Genomic DNA, 18,502 nt, shown 5'->3' on the forward strand with positions numbered 1-18,502 from the left:
TCTTCACCACTATTTTAAGGATTACACCCCTCTCCCTTTGTCCTGCTCCCTGTGGAACACCTTCCAACCAAAGAGAAGCAGTTTTCCCAACTCAGCACCTGCCTCCACCTCTCTCTGCTGTTCCATTTCAAAGCTTTCTCTGCAGTTTTCATGGCTTTGAAAGTTATGTACACCACACCTCAGCCTGTTCTGCTCCGCTTTTTTTTCCAGGTCGCTTTGCTGAGCCCTGCTGTGCAGAAAGCTCAGTGCTTGGGAGCAGACAGAGCCCCTGCCCTTGTGACAGACTCACCTCCTGAGAGCCAGAACAACTGCAAAATGCCACCAGCAGCGTGCAGACAAGGATTGAGCATTAACATTCACCAGCCAAGGCCCCAGAAGGGTGGATATTCCAGGAAGGAGCCAACCCCTTGAGCAATAGAACAGGGCTGCCAAGGACAGCCAAGTAAAACCAGATGCGGTGGCTTGGAAAGGCACAGAGTAGGAACTGCACTGGTTGGCAGTGTGGGATGAGCAGAAAGGGAGGAGACAGGGAAATGAGAGGAGGAATGAAAGGGGAAACAAAAGAAGAGCAGCTGGGAGAGCTGAGATGGGCAGCATGTTTGGCAAAATATGAAATTATGATCACAGTATTTTACTGCGCATAAAAAACCACCAGTGACCTTACCAATACTAATTGCAGTTCTGCCATCACTATTTGTGGTTTTGCCATTACTGTTTGCAGTTTTATCACTACTATTTGCAGTTTTACCCTCACTTTTGCCACTGCCCTCCTTTCTCAATCTATTTGTCTTCAATAAACTCCTGGTGCTTGCACGTGTGCAAACTTCACACAGCAGAGGTCAATGCAGTGCTTTTATAAAATAACTGAGGCTAATGCTAAGGGAATGGCAAATGTACAACAAAAACAAATCTCAGCAACTTGAAAGAGCTTTGCATGCCTCCTGCCATAATTCCCAACACCAGCTCAGTACACTAACCTTTGCCTTTAGAATAGCTGTAGTCAGATAAATCATTTAACTCTACCATCAAGGTTGTTACCTTTGGCTTTTTCCATTACTTTCTATCTTGTTATTCAATGACTTAAATCACTCACTAGAGCCTACTTCATCAAGCTTCAATAATCTATAAAACAACTATTTTTGCTACGGTTTTTTTTGATTATTTTTCACCAGTCAGCCCAGTTTTCTTTACAAACATTATTGAGTTTCTCTTTACATTAAGGGGGGAAAAAGCCCACCATGGATTAAAAAAAAAGCGTTGGAAGGCATGAAGTCACTGCAGCATAAAAAAAAATATCTCTTTAGGTAATACCTGCCTTCAGAACCAAATAATTTAGTCTTCAGAGGCTGGGTTAAAGGGACAGGCTTTGGAGTTTGAAAATATAGCATTAACTGTATTTTTATTATTACTTTGCTAATTTTCTGGGTGATGATTTCCTTCCTTTTTTATGTGGTATCCTGGTTAAATTAATTTCTTCTTCAAAACTGCTTATTTCATTTAAAAAAAAAGGTCAAGATCTATTTTAATAAAATTTTAAGGAAAAATGTACTGAAAATTTACATTTTGCACTTAGAAATTCTAAAAAGAACCCACAGAGAATATTTCCTCATAATGATCTGCTTCTAATTTGTTACAGTGGCAACAAACTTGACATTTCAGGGAGTTCTCAGAAAACTCAGCTTTTATTTTTTCAGTCAGATCTAGTATTTATATTAAAAACTGTTTTGCCAAGAGGCTCACATTCTGTCACTGACAAATGGAGCACAGCCTGCCAATAAAGAAAGGTACAACTTTTCTTCCTTTTGGAACTTTTGTCAAAGTTCAGAAGAGATCTTAGAAACACCAAGCAGGCTTTTAAAGTAAATGTCTAAAATGTTAATGAGATTTCAGGGCATGCTTAATATTGCAAAGCCACAAAGTGGGAAAATGAATAAGAAAAAAAAAAAAGAAGAAGAAAGGAGCTGGAAGCTGCCTAGATCAAGATATATGAAACATTAAAAAAAAAAAAAGGCTAAAAGTGAAATAGTTATGAGACCTCCACAAAATGTTTTTCATTAGAGGGAGAGAGGCCTGGAGATGAATATTTAGGGATGTCAGTGGGGTAGGTGTGCAGCAGTGTCCTCACTGCTGGGCTGTTCACAGCACAAACACGGATTTAAAAGCTCCTGACCCTCCACATCATCACACAAATAATAAATAGATAAACCAGCCCTTGAGGCGAGGCCTTGGGTGTCTCTGAACCCACTCAGCCACGACCCTAAAGAAATTCAGAGCTTCCTGAGGACTCTGCTCATGTAAAAAAAAAAATAAATCCCTTTTGTCTCTGAACAGCCACGCTGAGGATGTTCAATAGCTGGGATGTCCCTTCTTTCCTGCTCTAAATGAGTGTCAGGGGTTCCAAACACACACAGCTCCCACCGTGCTGAATTCAGGGTAAATATTGATGCATATTAATGAGGAAAACAATGGCCTGACCTGGTGTAACCTCACAACTTCATAAAGCCCTGTTCCACCTCTCAGCTCAGGGCTTCAGTTTATCCCAACTTCCTTAACTACCAGAAATAAAGAAACAGCTCTGAAACCAGTGCTCAGCAAGTACTGGAACTTCCTTTTTGAAGACTTTGTTTTAAAGCAATACAAACTGCCCAGAAGATCCAAGAATTGAAAGGCTGCCTTAAGTCACCACCACTTTCCAAAACAACTGGACTATCAGAAAAAGGAAAAAAAAATTGCAGCCAAAAGCTCCATTAGGATCAAATTAGAGGTGCTTGAGCCCAGAGTGCTGCCTAAGAGCAATCAGCTGGGGATCCTCATCTTGCACAGATAATGGCAGGGGCTCTTTGCTGGGATTCTCTCCCAGCTCATGGCAAGCAGTGCTTTAGAAACTTCTGGAGACAGAGGTCAGTACCAAGAGCTGGATTTATTGTCCCAAGATGCTCTATGGCCTGCCTGAACCCACAGGTAGCTCTGGGCTCTGCATCATCCTGCTGCAACACTCAGCAGGGAAAACCAGCACCCCCCAACCTTTTATTCTTTTATTTGGGCTCACCTGACCCAAAAATTCAGAATTTGTACTAAACAGCCTGGGCTTTCCATAAGGCTTCTGGTTTTGAAGTGACATGTTTTAAAAAGGGTTTTTTCCCTTAGTTTATACAAATGTAAACAGAGCTGTAAATACATAAGCAGGATGACTGCTTACCTAAGGAATGGTGGATGATCCCAAAAGCCTGCTTGTCAAATACACCTCGTGCAAGTATTACGAGCTGTTTATTTTGGAAACGGAACAAAAGCATCCTGAGATAAAGCAGCGTTGCTGATGTGGAAAAACCAGAACATTCCACATCATTCACAGTCATCCTGCCAGTATGAAAAGTGAATCAGTTTCCATCCCTGTTCTTGAAAACGGGAATAGTTTTTTTTCATGTTTCAGCAGAGGAAGATTGGACTTAAAAAGACTTGAGGGAACACTTCTGTGTGAGCAGACTGGGATAAATAGAGCGTCACCTCTTTTTCACGGGGCCAGACTGTCAGTTAAGGGCAATCAGATTTGTCAGCTCAATACAATCCCAACCACACCTACTACTGAGCAAGTGCCACCTGACAGCTCTGCAGCATCCACACGCCTGGAAAAGTGGGAAATGGGAGAGGATGCTCAGCAATTTGTGTTCACTCAGCACTCTCCACCCTCCGAGACACGGGCTGGCCCCCACCGTGGCTAAACTCATCCTCCAAACCCTTACAGAATGTGCCTCCAAATTATGGCTTGTGTTTTATGCCTCACCCATCAACTACAGTCTGGATTTAAACATTATCATTACTTACAACGTGCAAGATGTGTTAAAGGGGAGGAGGCACACATGATGTCAGTTCTCCTGCTCTAAATTGTTTAAATGAGGGAGGAAAAGACAAGAAATTATATAGTGCAAAATGTGGTGTCTACATCAGAATTTGATACCTACTGCATGGGTTTGTAGTGCTGGGGAAAGGCAAAGATGCAGCATTTGTGGCCCTGTAAACTGGGCACCAAAAACTTTCTGGGATGAGGCCTCCAGTGAAATTTGGAATCACTGTGTAGTTTCCAGCAGTGGTCAGGTCTGGGCCTCAGAGCTGTTCTCAAATCCCAGACTTGCTCAGAGTAAGCAACTGCTCACCAAAACTGGCTCCAGTATCCAGAGAAGGAGAGCTCAGGAAAAGCAGAATTCAATTTCTAGCCCTTCAGATAAAGATTTGCTGCATTACAATAAGGACTTGTATTACATTAAGCCCCATGTTCAAACATGGCTAACACTCCCATATCCCAAAGTGGACTGCTGATAATAAAATGTACAATAAATAACTTTAAGACTCAGCTATTGTAGTGGTGAATAATGTAACTATTCAGACAAAGAACAGCAAAAATCAACATGGCTGGCTGATCAAATTTCCTAAAAAGCCCCAGAAAGAAGAGCATTATTTTATATTTTTCTCTATCCATATTAATATAGGAATGTGTACTTAGAGCCAAAATTCTTGTGGCTCTTTCCTCTCAACTATTCCTAAATAAAATAGAAACCCTTCTATTTCATTAGCTGTGTGCAGAGACAAGCAGAAGGAAGTTATGAAACAGGCTCAGATGTTGCCAGTCCTTCAAGTGTGTCTGAAGACAGCAACATTTCTGAGGCACTGAAGTGGCTCTTAAGCAGCTACACAAAAACACGTCTGGAATGTCAGGAAAGGATGCTCAAGTGCTGTCTTTCACTTCTTGCTTAGATGTTTTTTCTGAAACAGAGAGGCTTGGTGAGGATTTTTCACGCAGCCTGGTCTGTTAAGATACCATTTATCTCTAAGAACCCATTTTTATTTCACATCCACCTTCTACTTGCACATGTAAAACCCTGAAATGTCGCTCAGCTGCCAAGTCAGAGCCTGACCTTTCACAAAATACTGCCTATAAATGTCATATAAACCATTATCATTATGAACCATCTCTGCTGGGCTTGATGGCTCTGCCACCACACGATGACATTTTATCTGGCCCATGCTCCCCAGCTCTTCTGTGCACCTTCTATTAATGCAAACTTATATTTCTGCCAGCAGTAAAAATAAAGGATCGAGGCAATTTCACATGAAATTTAATGATAGGAGCTACACAGATAGATAAAGAAACCCATGTAAGACAAACATAGTGCAAGAAAGGTCATAAAATGTCAAAGGAGACAGAATCTTTCAACTTTATAACTCTCTACAGTGCTTGGCAATGAACAGAATGTTGAGAAGATCTTAACATTTTAGGTACATTTTAAGATACTGCACCTATTCTAGATATATTAAATATATTTGAAATATGCCCAGGACCACTGGGAGTGGTCCAACTCATAAATTAAGTGCACAAGGAAACCTTGTTACATTGGATATGTCCTGTTAACCACAGGGGATTTGTCAGAATGAACCAGATTATTGACTTGGAGAGGGACTCAACTCTTTCTCTGCATTACCTCATCATTTCCCCCTTTTTAAAGGCAAATTGATGCAAAAAAAAAAAAAAAAAATTAAAAATCAGATTTCCTGCAAAGACTTCATAATCCAGTGTCAAATTATGCCAGCCTTTATGGACAAAAGGCAGGTAAAGATGAATTGTATTTGATTTTCTGTGGGACTGGAAACTTCACAGCACCAGGGAAAAAAATCCACAATCTGAGTGAAACCTGCAGCAAACCCCTCATTTCTGCAGCCCTTTGAGAGCTGGCATTTTTGCCTATGCTACATCCCAAACTGACATTTCCTCACCCTTCCTTTGACAGGGGAGCAAAGCTAAATGGGAGAGCCTTAATGGCTCAGCAGTGATCCCACCCCAGCACTACCTCTGAGGATGGGAGACCTTACTAAATAAAAACGACCTTCCTTAGCTGGGACAGTGTAATTTCAGCCCTGGAACCCAAACCTCTCCTCAGTTACAAACCTCAGGCTTTGAAAAGAATATTAAAGGCTCATGTTGAGAGGCTGCTTTTCAGATTTTTTTTTTTTTTTTTTTTTTTTAAGAGAGAATAGAAATGTGTCTCCAGTAGGGAAAGCTCCATTTGTGCCTTCTCCCATGGACAGCAGGGAGAGGGGAACTTCAATTCCCTGTGAACACTCCAAGCTGTAATCTCAGTGCAAGGCTGCACTGGCCTTCAAAAGCTTTAATTAATAAATAAAGTATCTATTCCTACATAAATGTCACATTAAAGTGTATCACAGAATTCAGCACAGCATCTGCCCAGCCATGGCTCCAAGCGAAAATGTTATTCCAGTTCTTGCCTATATTTTCCATCCAAATATTTGTGCAGTTTCAAATAGCCCAAGGAAGCTGGTCCTGACGTCACCCTGGTGGAAATCAATAAAAGCTCTGCCTCTGGCTTCAGGCAGTGGCCTCGAGCATCCTGGAGGGACAACTTTGAAATCCTAAACCCAAACCTCCACAGCAATCATTGAAGGAATTAATTTCTTTCTATTTACAACCATCCTGAGCACACGTGGCAGTTTATAAACTGGAGTAAAGAGGGTTGTAAGGTGATGGTCGCTGATTTGGAGCAGCTATCCCAAACCAGCCTGTCACTTTGATTTTGTAAGACTTTGTGAAGCCTTCTGATGTTTGCATTCTTTCAACAAACTTTCTCACACACAGTTCTGTAAATAACCTATGTATTGCATTCTTTCATGAAAGTAGAGAGAATTGATGGCCCCTTGGTCTGTCCAGTGGCATTGGAGAGGGGGCACTGTCACCCTCCAATCCACTGTCACCTTTGGAAAACTATAAATGTTGGAGTCAGAAAATAAAAGGTGCTTCTTTTTTTTTGTTCCCCTCAAGAGCAGCAGTGTCTGTGTCATCATTTCGTGCCTTATCACAACACCAGCCTGCTCAGAACCAGGTGCACTGCTGGATTTCCCCATCAGAGGACACAGCACCCACAGAAACGAGCACTGAACCCCCTCAGCTGGACTGTGTGCATCCCCTGAGCAGGGAGTGTGGAGTTTTATTTCACTGAAATGCCCTTGGAAAAACCCAGATGCTGTGATTAGTAAGAGCAATCCCAGGTTTTGTGGCAAACTGCAGAACAAGAGAGTCCTGCTAGGGAAGTGTGGGGACTCAGCAGGGCAGGGCTGCTGGCCCCGGGGGTGCAGGGAGGAGAAGGGCACTGAAGGAAGGGGAATGGCAGGAGGGACCTGTGAGCAGAGATATCCTGAGGAGAAGCAGATGGCAAAGAGAAGGAAGATGCAAAAGGCAGCGAGGCACAAGAAGTACGAGAATCCCTACTACAGTTTAATTAGAGTAATCCAAAAGTCAGCAATATACACATATTAATTAAATTTTATCACCCTGCAGTGCACACAACCTTCAGATGGAGTTAACAGAAACCAACATGCACAGTTCTCTATTACATCATATGCTTTTTTTTTTTTAAAAAAAAAGGAACAAATCTGTTAAAAATTCCTTAGTTAGGTATATCACCCTAAATACTGATGCATGCTCACTTCAGCAGGGCAATGTATGCAGCCAAAAGCAACCTCAAGCTTTATGGAACATTAATAATTAGAATGAGCACTACAGATGGAATTCAGATTTGAAAAGGGAAAAAAGCCTTAGCACTAAAAAATACTTGCCTGGAACTGAAATGGGAACACAGTTGTGTAACCACGAGTCTTGTTACCTTCTAGAGGTCACCAACACACAAAAAATCATCCCAGGCATCCAGAAAGTAGTTTTACTGGGACATCACAGACATACACTAAAGGTCACTTGAAGTTGAAGTTTCTTGCTGGCTTCTGCTTTGCCATAAAGCAAAACACATTAAAAGAACAATTCAGCTGCTCTGTGGCTCTGGTGCACGTGAGAATTCTGCATCACTATCCACAATGAACAAAGCTGGTCTCTTTTATTGCTTTTTTTTTTTCAGTACTTGAATATCTGCCTTGTAGGAGAAATTGCTTTTGCCTAACGCTGTGTCTGGTGCTTCAGGTGTGGTCTGGCTGGCTTTTTACAGCATATTCAGGAGTGTTTTTCAATCATCCCTGGGCAGAAATGGGTATCAAAAGTGGGGACTTTTAATGAGCTACATCACCTACATCCAAGTGGCAGCAATGGGGCTTTAGCAGCCTGTGCAAACACAGAACAATCTTATCCCTTTTCCATGAGGATGTGGACAGCACTGTGCTCTGTGAACTGAGGTTCTTGTTCATAGCTCCCTTGGGGGGATTAGAATGAAATGACACTGAATGGAGTATTTTTATTTATATAAAATGTACGGCAAGTTTATTTTGGAACAATTTGTATGCAAGGGAAAGGAGGTACATAGCTCCTCTGGGGGGTATTATCTATAGTAATAGAGCATTATAAAAGTATAAAGAGATCACTGAAGAAAATAATTAGGAAGAAAAAGAAAGAAAGGATAAGAATTGACAGTGGAGGGGAAAGGTATTACCACCCATGGATCCAGAAACAAGATTTGACTGCTGCAGTTTTGATGCCCATTTGTCAAAGTGATGGTCTCAGCCTTCATCCATCAGGGCTGGAGGAAATCCTGGGAACATAAAGTTTGGTGGGATAACACACGTTCAGATTCAGGTGCTAGTGCCTCCCCTGGAGGGGGAGTTTTCCACTCTCTGTTGCAGCACTGTGGATCATGAGTCCGGGAGCACTTTGGGAATCTTTGATGGTTTATGGTCCCTTCTCAGGCATGACTCATAGCTGAGCCAGTTGTGCCTTCTCAGAAGGGATGAAAACGCTCAGGTCTGTGTGTGAATGTCCCGATACCTCCCCCGGGAGGGCGCCTGCACCTGAGCCAGGTGTGTAAGGGGGGCCACGGGCACGACAGAAAGCATTACCCCACCTCCACAGGGGCTGTTTCTGACCTGCCCAAAACCCAGTTTGTTGCTAAACAAAGGTTGATTTGTTGTGGTCATCCTCTGGTGGTGTGTGTCCATCCCCCCTGTATCTGGGCAGATCAGAGGTTTTGCCACCACACACCCCAAACCTCTTCACCTCCCCTTCGGCTGCGGGGTGCAAACCTGGCCTCAGCAAAGCACCCTGGTGCTTTTGCAAATCATTAACCCTTAATGTTTCAGTCACACACCGGCAGATTGTTCTGTTTGCACTTTTTCCGGTCGGTAATGTAAGAATTCGCACCTGAGGACTGAGCAGTCAGCCCAACTTCTAAGCAGCTCGTCCTAGGACCTGACCCCGCGGGGCAACCCCATGAATGCCCTTTCCAAAAGTCATCACAGAGCCATTGGATGGTTTGGGTTGGAAGGAACCTTAAAGACCATCTAGTTCCAAACCTTTTGCCACCGACAGGGACACCTTCCACTACACCAGGTAGCTCCAGGCTGTCCCGGCCGCCGCTGCCCAGCCGATGTGTCTGTCCCGTATCGCTCCGAGCGATCACCCCGTCTGTCACCGCTGCCGGCGGCCGAGGCCGCTCGGTCTCACCTTGTCACACCCCGCCGCGACCCTCCCTGCGCTCCCCCTCCCCTCCATCCCTCTCTCTCCCCGTTCCCCTCTCTCCCCCCGCATCCCCGTGCGCGGCCCCTTCCCCTCCCGGTGCCGCCCGTGTGCCGGTGCTGCGCTGCCGCTCCGCCCGCGGGCCCCGCTACCTGCCCCTCGGGGGAAGGGGCAGCAGCGCGGAGCCGGGCCCGCCCGTAGCCGAGACAAAGCCCCCTTGTCCGGCCGGGGACCCCCGGGCTGCGGGGCGGCGCCGGGCGGGGGCGGTGCCCCTTCGGGCGCTCCGGGACCGGCGGGGGCGGGCACGGCCGCGGGCCGGGCCGGGGGCTCAGCTGCCTCTCGGGCGGCGGCGGGAGCGGCTCATACTTTCATACTTATTTATTCCCGTTCTCCGCCTCTTCCCCCGGCCCGTCTCCGCGCTCCGCGTACTTTTTCTGGGCTTTTTTTTTTTTTTTTTTTTTTTTTTTTTTTTTTTTTTTTTTTTTTTTTTTTTTTGGTTGTTGTTTTCTTCTTTTCTTCTGTTGTTCGCGGCGGAGCGGAAGGAGGATGGGGTTCGAGCTGGATCGCTTCAGCGGGGAGGTGGATCCCGACTTCAAGTGCAACCTGTGCAACAAGGTGCTGGAGGACCCGCTGACCACCCCGTGCGGACACGTCTTCTGCGCGGGCTGCGTGCTGCCCTGGGTGGTGCAGCAGGGCAGCTGCCCCGTCAACTGCCAGCGCATCTCCACCAAGGAGCTCAACCACGTCCTGCCCCTCAAGAGCCTCATCCTCAAGCTGGACATCAAGTGCGACAACCACGCGCGGGGCTGCGAGGCGGTGGTGCCGCTGCAGCACCTGGGCGAGCACGCCGAGACCTGCGACTTCTCCCCGGCCAAGTGCCGCAACCGCGGCTGCCGCCAGGTGCTCAACCTGCGCGACGTGGAAGCGCACATGCGGGAGCGCTGCGAGGCGCGGCCCGCGGGGCTGTGCGAGCAGGGCTGCGGGCTGGTGCTGACCCACGGCGAGCGCCGGGCCGGCGGCCACGGCTGCCTGCGGGCGCTGCGCGCACACGGGGCCGCGCTGCAGGCGCGGGCGGCCGCGCTGGAGAAGGCGCTGAAGAAGGAGGCGCTGCGCGCCGGCAAGCGGGAGCAGTCGCTGCTGTCGCGGCTGGCGGCGGCGCAGCTGGAGCTGCAGGTGACGGCGCTGCGCTACCAGAAGCGCTTCACGCAGTACAGCGCCCGCCTGGACGCGCTGGCCCGCGCCCGCGCAGCCTCCCCCGGCAAGGTAAGGAAGGGCCCCGCGCTGCCCGGGGTCCCGCGGGATGCTCCTTGTCCCGCGGGATGCGCCGCGTCCTTCGGGATGCACCACGTCCCTGGGGATGAGCCATGTCCCTCGGGATGCTCCTTGTCCCTCGGGATGCTCCTTGTCCCGCGGGATGCGCCGCGTCCTTCGGGATGCACCACGTCCCTGGGGATGAGCCTTGTCCCTCGGGATGCTCCTTGTCCCTGGGGATGCGCAATGTCCCTGGAGATGCGCCTTGTCCCTCGGAATGCGTCACGTCCCTGGGAATGCGCCTTGTCCCTCGGGGTGCGCCTTGTCCCATGCGCGACACCCAGGGAGTTCCTGTGTGCAGGGTTTCTCCTGGAGAGCCCATCCGGCGGCAAATCCTTTCAAATACCTGAGTTTTGGGGTTTAATAGCTGTACTATGCCGCTTTCTATAGGTACGTATTTAAGTGGTGCATCTATGGGTGCATCTTTCTATGGGCACATTTTTAAGTGTGACCGTCCTGGCTGGCTGGACTCGGTAAGGTAACTGGCGCAGAAAAGTGAAACACCTGAGCTTTGGGGTTTAATAGCCGTAATATGCCGCTTTCTCTAGGTACATCTTTAAGTGGTACATGAATAGATGCATCTTTCTATAGGTACATCTTTCTGTAGGTACATTTTTAAGTGTGACCGTCCTGTCTGGCTGGACTCGGTAAGGTAACTGGCGCAGAAAAGTAACAAGGTCGTGATGTTACTGTTTTCTCTTGGTTCTCCTCCCCGAAGAAAACTCTAAAAGTGGAATTTCCAGGCCTGGAAATGGTATTAAAGCAGCAGAAATTGACTCCCAGGAGTCACACAAAGTGGAGTGCATTGGAAGAAGCTGGTGTAACCCAATGCTTTCCAGAGCCTGAGCTCACCTGGCATCCCACAGTAGGGCTTCCTACAAAATGCAGCCTTTGGGATTAGCTGTGATGCGACCCGGACACCTCAGCAGCTATTTCAGGATCTGCAGCCATCATCCTTGTAACATCCAAATACAAGACATCTGCTGTGTACTTGTGATTTTTTTTTTCTCAGCGTCACATAGGGTTCTTTAATTAGGAAGGGAAAAATTAACTTGATTCCAACCTCTCAAAATTAGACCATTTATAAAATGACCAGAATCAAAAGCCAGAGCTACAACAATCCCCAAGTTTTAATTGGAATGAGGCTCCCCAGCGAGGGAAGCCCTGGAAGCCAATTATCTTTTAAATGAAGACATTCAGAGTCCTCCCAGTGACCTGGAATGTGCTACCACAGACACAGCAGTATTGAACTGGTCAAAACTGTCAAACATCTGTATTCACACCTCTGGTAATGTTGAGGGTCTAAAAGCTGTGTAAAGGAAATAAAACTTCATGTCAGAGGATCTTTTTTTTTATTTTAACTTTCTTAGGTATCCAGGACAGAACCCATCCTCTTTTCCTAACTCAAACCAGAAAATATTTCAATACTAAATGAACTGTTCTAACTTCGGGCAATACTGGGTGTGTGCTGGTCAAAATCTTGGTAATACCATTAAAATAAATTGGGGGTTCACAGTCATATAAAAGTTCAGGACAGTTCTGTCTCCCCCTTTCCCTGCAGCACTTTGCCAAGGCATTCTGGAGGCTTTCTGCTCCCACAGCCTGGCACACAGCTCCATCTCCACTGCTGATGACAGGAGAGCCCTTCACACTGTCCTGCTGTCAGAAACCATCTCACCCAATCCTTGCCCCCTCATCTTTGATCTCCTTTATTCTCACACCACCCTTTTCTAGTGCTGATGATGTGGGGCTTGCATCTCTTAGCTCCGTACAGTGTCGGGAGCTGCTGTAATCCTGAGAGCTGCTCCTTCTTAGCTGCAAATGTTCATGACACGTATTTTCAGCTATACTTCCTATCAGATTTATGGGTACAGCTGGCCCAGACCCCTGTGCTGGGTGCAGCCCCGTTACAAAGGGCTGTTGTGCAGTTCTCTGGAGCAGCCACCAGTCTGGAGAAAGCTGGGAGGTGTCGTGTCACCACAGCCCTGGGCCAGCGGTCAGTCAGTTGTGTGTCTTTCACAGCATTTTGGGCAGCTGGCCAACACTAACAGCTCTCTGCTGCCCAGCTCCCAGGCAAGCACAAATAGCAAACTTGCATCTTTGTGACACGGAGAGTTTAGTAAAAGACCTGTGGTAATCACCTAGTGCAGGGGATGCTTTCCCTCTTTGGGGCTGTGGCAAGCTTCCAAGTGTGGGGTTATTTTTTCGGAGGCAGTAGCACAGACTGTGCAGGAACACTCAGCAGGATGTATAAATTTTCTTAAGGGTTATGTCCCTGAACACAGGGATTAGAGTGTGAAATAACCAATTTGCTGTCATTATTTAAATAGTGAGCATTATTCATGTTTCATGCACTCTCAGATGGAGTAGTTTGATCTATGCTAAGCACAAGTAGGCTGAACACGAACAATCTGGGTTCATAGCTTACAAGTGGTGATTGCAGAACTTACTGTGGGATGTTCTGGCTCCTCAGTAGATGGAGAAAAGGAGTTTTCTTTCCTGCCTGATGGCTGCTTGTTGCTGCACATGTAGAACCAATCCAGAATAAATCAGATCACGTATCCTGTAGGCAAAACAGAAGAAATGCCCACATACAGTTGTGTTTAAATACTTAATGAAAGGGGAAATACGATATTGAGTGACATTAGACCGTTCTTTAAAGACCCAAATTCGTGGTCTTTCAGCAGCTTTGGAGACCCAGGTGGGGATTCACCTTAGCATAGACCTTGTTTGTGATCCTGGATGAATCCCAGCTTTGCTGTGCTTGCATCTACCTTTTCTGAGGTGATTTCTATAACAACACCATAACCATATTGAGAGAAGACATAAATATATTTTTATACACACACTCATCACACAAGCATCTCACAATTTTATAAGCCCCTTAAGCAGTAGATGTGCCTTAAGTGACCCCAGTTGTGTTACCCATGTGCATTATCACTGAGGGAACACTTTAATTTTACTGGAACACTTTTTGTACAGTTCCAAGGTTTATTCAGAGAATGACTGTTTATTCCTTGGTGGAAAGAGGAGAGGCTTATTGAGGATGAGCTTGAGGAGGGAGTGGGAGGGAAGGTGGAGTGTCTCCCTCAAAATTCGTATTTCCTTCAATCAGACATGTCAATCCTGAAATATCAAAGTCTAAACAATCAAGGAAAAAAAACTTGTACAATTCAAACAAGGCTTAATCCTTGGTGAAACACAGCACTGTGCACACCTCTTGATAAGCTGATCTGGTCAATCCCTTATTTACACAGCCAGCAAAGTCCTTTGGGAAGAAACAAGGGGAGAGGGAATGGGAAGCAGTTGACAGCCCAGGGTAGAAACCCTTCTGCTCTCCTGGCAACCAGAGACAGAAATTGACTTTAAATGAATCAGCCAGGCAAGAACCAGTTATGATCTGACATTCAGGACCTCTGTGGTGGTGGTGACACAGATTTGAATTCTGTAAGAGCCAGATGAAGTCCTTTAAAAGAAGATGATGTGTTTTTCTCAGCCTGTCCCCAAGCAGGATGGGCCAGGCTGGTCCTGGCAGCCCTTTCAGCAGTGAAGGAGCTGAGGTGCCTCCTCTGGTGAAGACAAGGTGATGTGTTTTTCTCAGCCTGTCCCCAGGCAGGATGGGCCAAGCTGGTCCTGGCAGCCCTTTCAGCAGTGAAGGAGCTGAGGTGCCTCCTCTGGTGAAGACAGACCTTCCTAGCCACAGCACTACCAAAGACATTAGTCTTTGCTATCTAAAGGGAAAGGCAGTCTATTAGCTGCACATTACTCAGCTGGGAAGTGCAGTAATTTCAAGAATTATGTTTAAGAGTTCTGTTCAGCTGTGGGAATAGAACATGCCAGGAACCATCAGGTCTGCTGCCGGAGCAGCTGCCGGGGCAGGGCTGGCCCCTGGCCACCACATTTCCACAGTTACCTCACTGTTTAATGACTGCTCTGCTGGAATGCCAGATCTTGGAGGGGGAGAGAAAGGCAGAGCCCTGGAAAAATCATTTGCATCGTGGCTTCCTTCTGGAGAGAAGGAGAAGGTTGTTGAAGGAGTCGTTGAGGGCTGAGTGTGCAGAAGTGGCCGAGTGTCAGAGCAGGGTGCTGCTGCCTCCCAGGGCTGGGCAGTTCTGCACCCACAGTGGGGCTGGAACGTGACTGCTGCCATGGGGAGCATGGACACACTGCACAAAGCCACCAGAAAAACCTGGAAATGTCTTTAAAACCCTTGTATGCAGAAGTACTTTTTCAGAAGTACCTACAGATTGCTGCATTAGTTGTTTCTCTTCCCTCACAACCCGACTGGTTCAATCCCACCTGCTTTAATACTTGTTCAGCCAGGTGTAAAAGTGTCAAATCAAAGCCACATAAGGAGGCTTTAATGAAAACAGGCAAGTCTAATTACTGAAAGTGTCTTGAGAGCAATGTTGTAATTGTTTTTTGATTGTTGTAATTGATTTGCCTTTTTAAATAGGGATAATAGAAGGAAACAGTCATGCTAGCATGTGCTTGTCTTTCAAATCCAGAATCATCAGTGCTTGAAAGTGGTCTCACAGGACTGGGAATGTGTTCCTTGAAATCCTGTCTGAGGTCTGGGTCTGTAGACTCGCAGGGAAATAGATTTTACTTCATCTTTCAGTTCTCTTCTGGGTACCTGGTTCTCACTGCTGCCAAGTGCAGGCAGATTCAAATAAAATCAGTCAGAGTTTGTTCATGTTCCTCTGTATCAGGTCCAAGTCTATTTATGACTGGATCATTAGGGAAGATAATGATCAGAAACTGACGTAGAAGTTGTAAAGCACATTTTCAGGTGGAGTTGTTGGTGCAGTTCCCCCGTGGAGGAGCTGGGAGTGTGCGGTCAGTGGAGCTCTGCCAGTTCACACTGGCAGGGAATTGGGCTTCCTTATCATCCCCAAATCTCTGGGAGTAATTCAGTAATCCAGGATTACTTTGACATTTTTTATGACTTTAATAGACATTAATATTTGATTGACAACTTCAAATTGACATGTTAGAAGAAAAATGCACAAACTAAAACCATCTGCATTGAATTACAATGTAACTGTTGCAATTTTTGTCATTAATTGGTTATGAAAACCAGACTTTTAAGATAACTTCCTCAAACTTTTTTTGTGTTCATAACTTTTTCACCCCTTGGATAAAACAAATAAGATGGTTTTGGAGGTAGAAAGATTCATTTGTATCTCTAGATGCACATACAGATCCATTCTGAACATTCTCTAAATATTGTTCTTCAGAGGGCTTTTTGTAGTGCTCTGCTGTAAATAACAACACTAGATTGAGACTGAAGGGAGAACATTGTGAATATTTAGTTGTCTTTAACAGTTCATGCACTTTGTTTTGTCTTCATAAAAGTTAGTAGGCCTAAGTAGCATCCCTGTGTCATAAAGGATATTTTGTAGGAGTTTTTAGTCAGGAACAAGCTGGGGTGAGAGACCAGGATGACAGAGCCTGTTCACACAGCTCCCAAATATTACATGTCCTTCCAGTATATCTTTGTTGTATGCTGTTTGTCCAGAAAACTATTCACAGTAGAATTCCATATTTTAGGGGATTAACATAATGATTTTCAGTGATGGGAGATTTCTGTTTTGCTGGTCTTGAAATGCTAGAGAAAAAAAAATTACGCACAGCAGGTGCTGTGAATAGCAATTGCCATTCTGGGCCTGTGGCAAAATTTGTCACAGTTTTGTTTAATGCTGTTTTCTAAAACTCAGCTGAGAATTTTGTGTTTGATACTGTTCAAAAGAGTGTCACTTAAAACAATGTCACATAGTCAGCAGGAGAGAGAAGCAATGCAAGGATCCAGTCCTAAGGTTCAGTCACCCCCAAGCACTGGAAAAGTCAAAGAGTCTGACTACTGCAAATGTGGAGTATTTTGCATAACACATCACATATGACTGGGTCAAGTAGTTGCAGGAACCAGCATTGCTTATAAACCCCTTCTGTTGCTGTTAAGTGTCTCAGTGTAGATCTCAATAAAAAAGACACATAAATCTTAGGGGAGGTTCTGCTGCTGGAGCTCAGTGGGGTGGCTGGAGCAGCCACTGGGAGCTGCAAAGTTATTCCAAACATTTCTCTCTAAACTACAAGGGGATTTTAACAAAAATGAGAAACCAGCCCAACAGAAAACCTGGGTAGAAGTATTACCTGTCCTCTTTTACCCCCCCAGACACAATGTTTTGAATGTGTTTGTCTGTTCTTTGTAGGGTGAAGAAACTAAAGCACTGACTCTGGTCCTTCATCGGGACTCTGGATCTCTTGGATTTAATATTATTGGTGGCCGGCCATGCGTGGTATGTTAATTGTTAAAATATGTTTGCCCTTTCCAGTTGGGAAAAGCATGTAGGTCAACACTTAGAGGAAAAATGTTGCTGACAAGCATTTGGTCCTCTTGGGATTCTTTCAGAGCAGTTCTTCCTTTGAGATTGTGTGGATGTCTATTAACCACGCTGCCTTTTCTCTCGCTGCCTGTTTATTCTTGCGTAGCATCACAGCCAGCACCACTAATCCTAGTGCACTGCCACTCCCAAAATGATAAAACCCACGGTGTCTCTCTCTCAGACCCTACTGCTGTGAACTTCATGGATTGAGAGACACAACTTTAGCCCCTTTCATTAAAAAAAAAAAAAATTATTTACTCTCCTTTCCAGCAGAGATCCAGCAGCTCTCTGTGCAGGTGAAGGGATGGAACTTCAACAGCTTGGTTTTGAGTTCTGTGATTTCAGCAGATGTTTCCTGCACCACACACTCACTAATGTATGTTTTTGGGATGCTTGTTGGCTGGAGCTGCTGCATATGACTTTAATTACATCAAGGAGTGGATTATACCTTGTCCTAGTAATTTAGAAAGTATTCCGAACTACTTCTTGGCTGCTCAGAAATCTGACATTAATCACGATTTATTCCTAGTGAATTCACTTGAAAGTTATTCTTTCTTTAGAGCTTTTCAACTTTCTGAGACATGGTTCTGCACTGGTAGAAGCACAATACCCAGGAATATGAAAATACCTTGTTAAGTGTAAGGTGTTTTCGTGGGTTTATTTTCAAGTCTCCAGAGGAAAAGCTGTGCAACTAAAAATGAAAACTGCACTGTTGTCTTATGTTTGATGTGCAAGCAGGCTGTGTCTCACTGGATTTTGCTGTGAGAATAATTGTAATGACAATTACTCCTGAGCTGGCCTAAGTCAGAGGAAAATGATTATCAAGCAACTAATTTACCTAATGGAAGCCCATCCCTGGTTGCTTAGTCTTTCAAAATAGGAGTATCAGGTGTTCTCATTAGCACAAAGTAATTCCATATTAAGACATCAGTAAGAATATTTCTCTCAAATTACGTGCACTGTTGTGACATGGACAAGCTTCAGCTGAGGGCAGACAAGAGGGACAGTGATGTGTTTTCCTTTTCATCCTTGAAGGACAATCAGGATGCCTCATCCAGCGAAGGAATTTTTGTATCCAAAATAGTTGACACTGGGCCTGCTGCTAAGGAAGGAGGGCTGCAAATCCACGACAGGATTATTGAGGTAAGAGAATACACTGCCTTTTAACAGTGCAAGCTCCAGCTCAGGTCCTCATGTGGCAGGTTTGCTGTGGGTTTGGGAGAGTGGACTGTGGTAAACTCTGTCTAGAACATCTGTCTGTGAAAATATTCTGGGCTTGATTCAGTGCTGACCTCCAGGGCTTTAGGTATAGTCCTTCCCTAAATATAGAAACCAGATTATGGATGGT

General features: G+C 45.5%; 1 protein-coding gene across 1 annotated transcript in view; it reads left to right on the forward strand.

Moving 5' to 3' along the window:
* The first annotated feature begins 9,754 nt into the window (after nt 1–9,754).
* PDZRN3 (PDZ domain containing ring finger 3) overlaps nt 9,755–18,502 on the forward strand; it is a 132,588-nt gene continuing 123,840 nt past the window's right edge. Inside the window, exons 1-3 of the mRNA XM_041425579.1 lie at nt 9,755–10,720; nt 16,981–17,067; nt 18,190–18,297. Coding sequence (XP_041281513.1) covers nt 10,004–10,720; nt 16,981–17,067; nt 18,190–18,297 — 912 coding nt within the window. The 5' untranslated portion in view covers nt 9,755–10,003. The remainder of the gene's footprint in view (nt 10,721–16,980; nt 17,068–18,189; nt 18,298–18,502) is intronic.

Source organism: Onychostruthus taczanowskii, unplaced genomic scaffold (assembly GCF_017590055.1).
Source record: "Onychostruthus taczanowskii isolate IOZ18803 unplaced genomic scaffold, ASM1759005v1 scaffold9, whole genome shotgun sequence".
NCBI classification, from domain to species: domain Eukaryota; kingdom Metazoa; phylum Chordata; class Aves; order Passeriformes; family Passeridae; genus Onychostruthus; species Onychostruthus taczanowskii.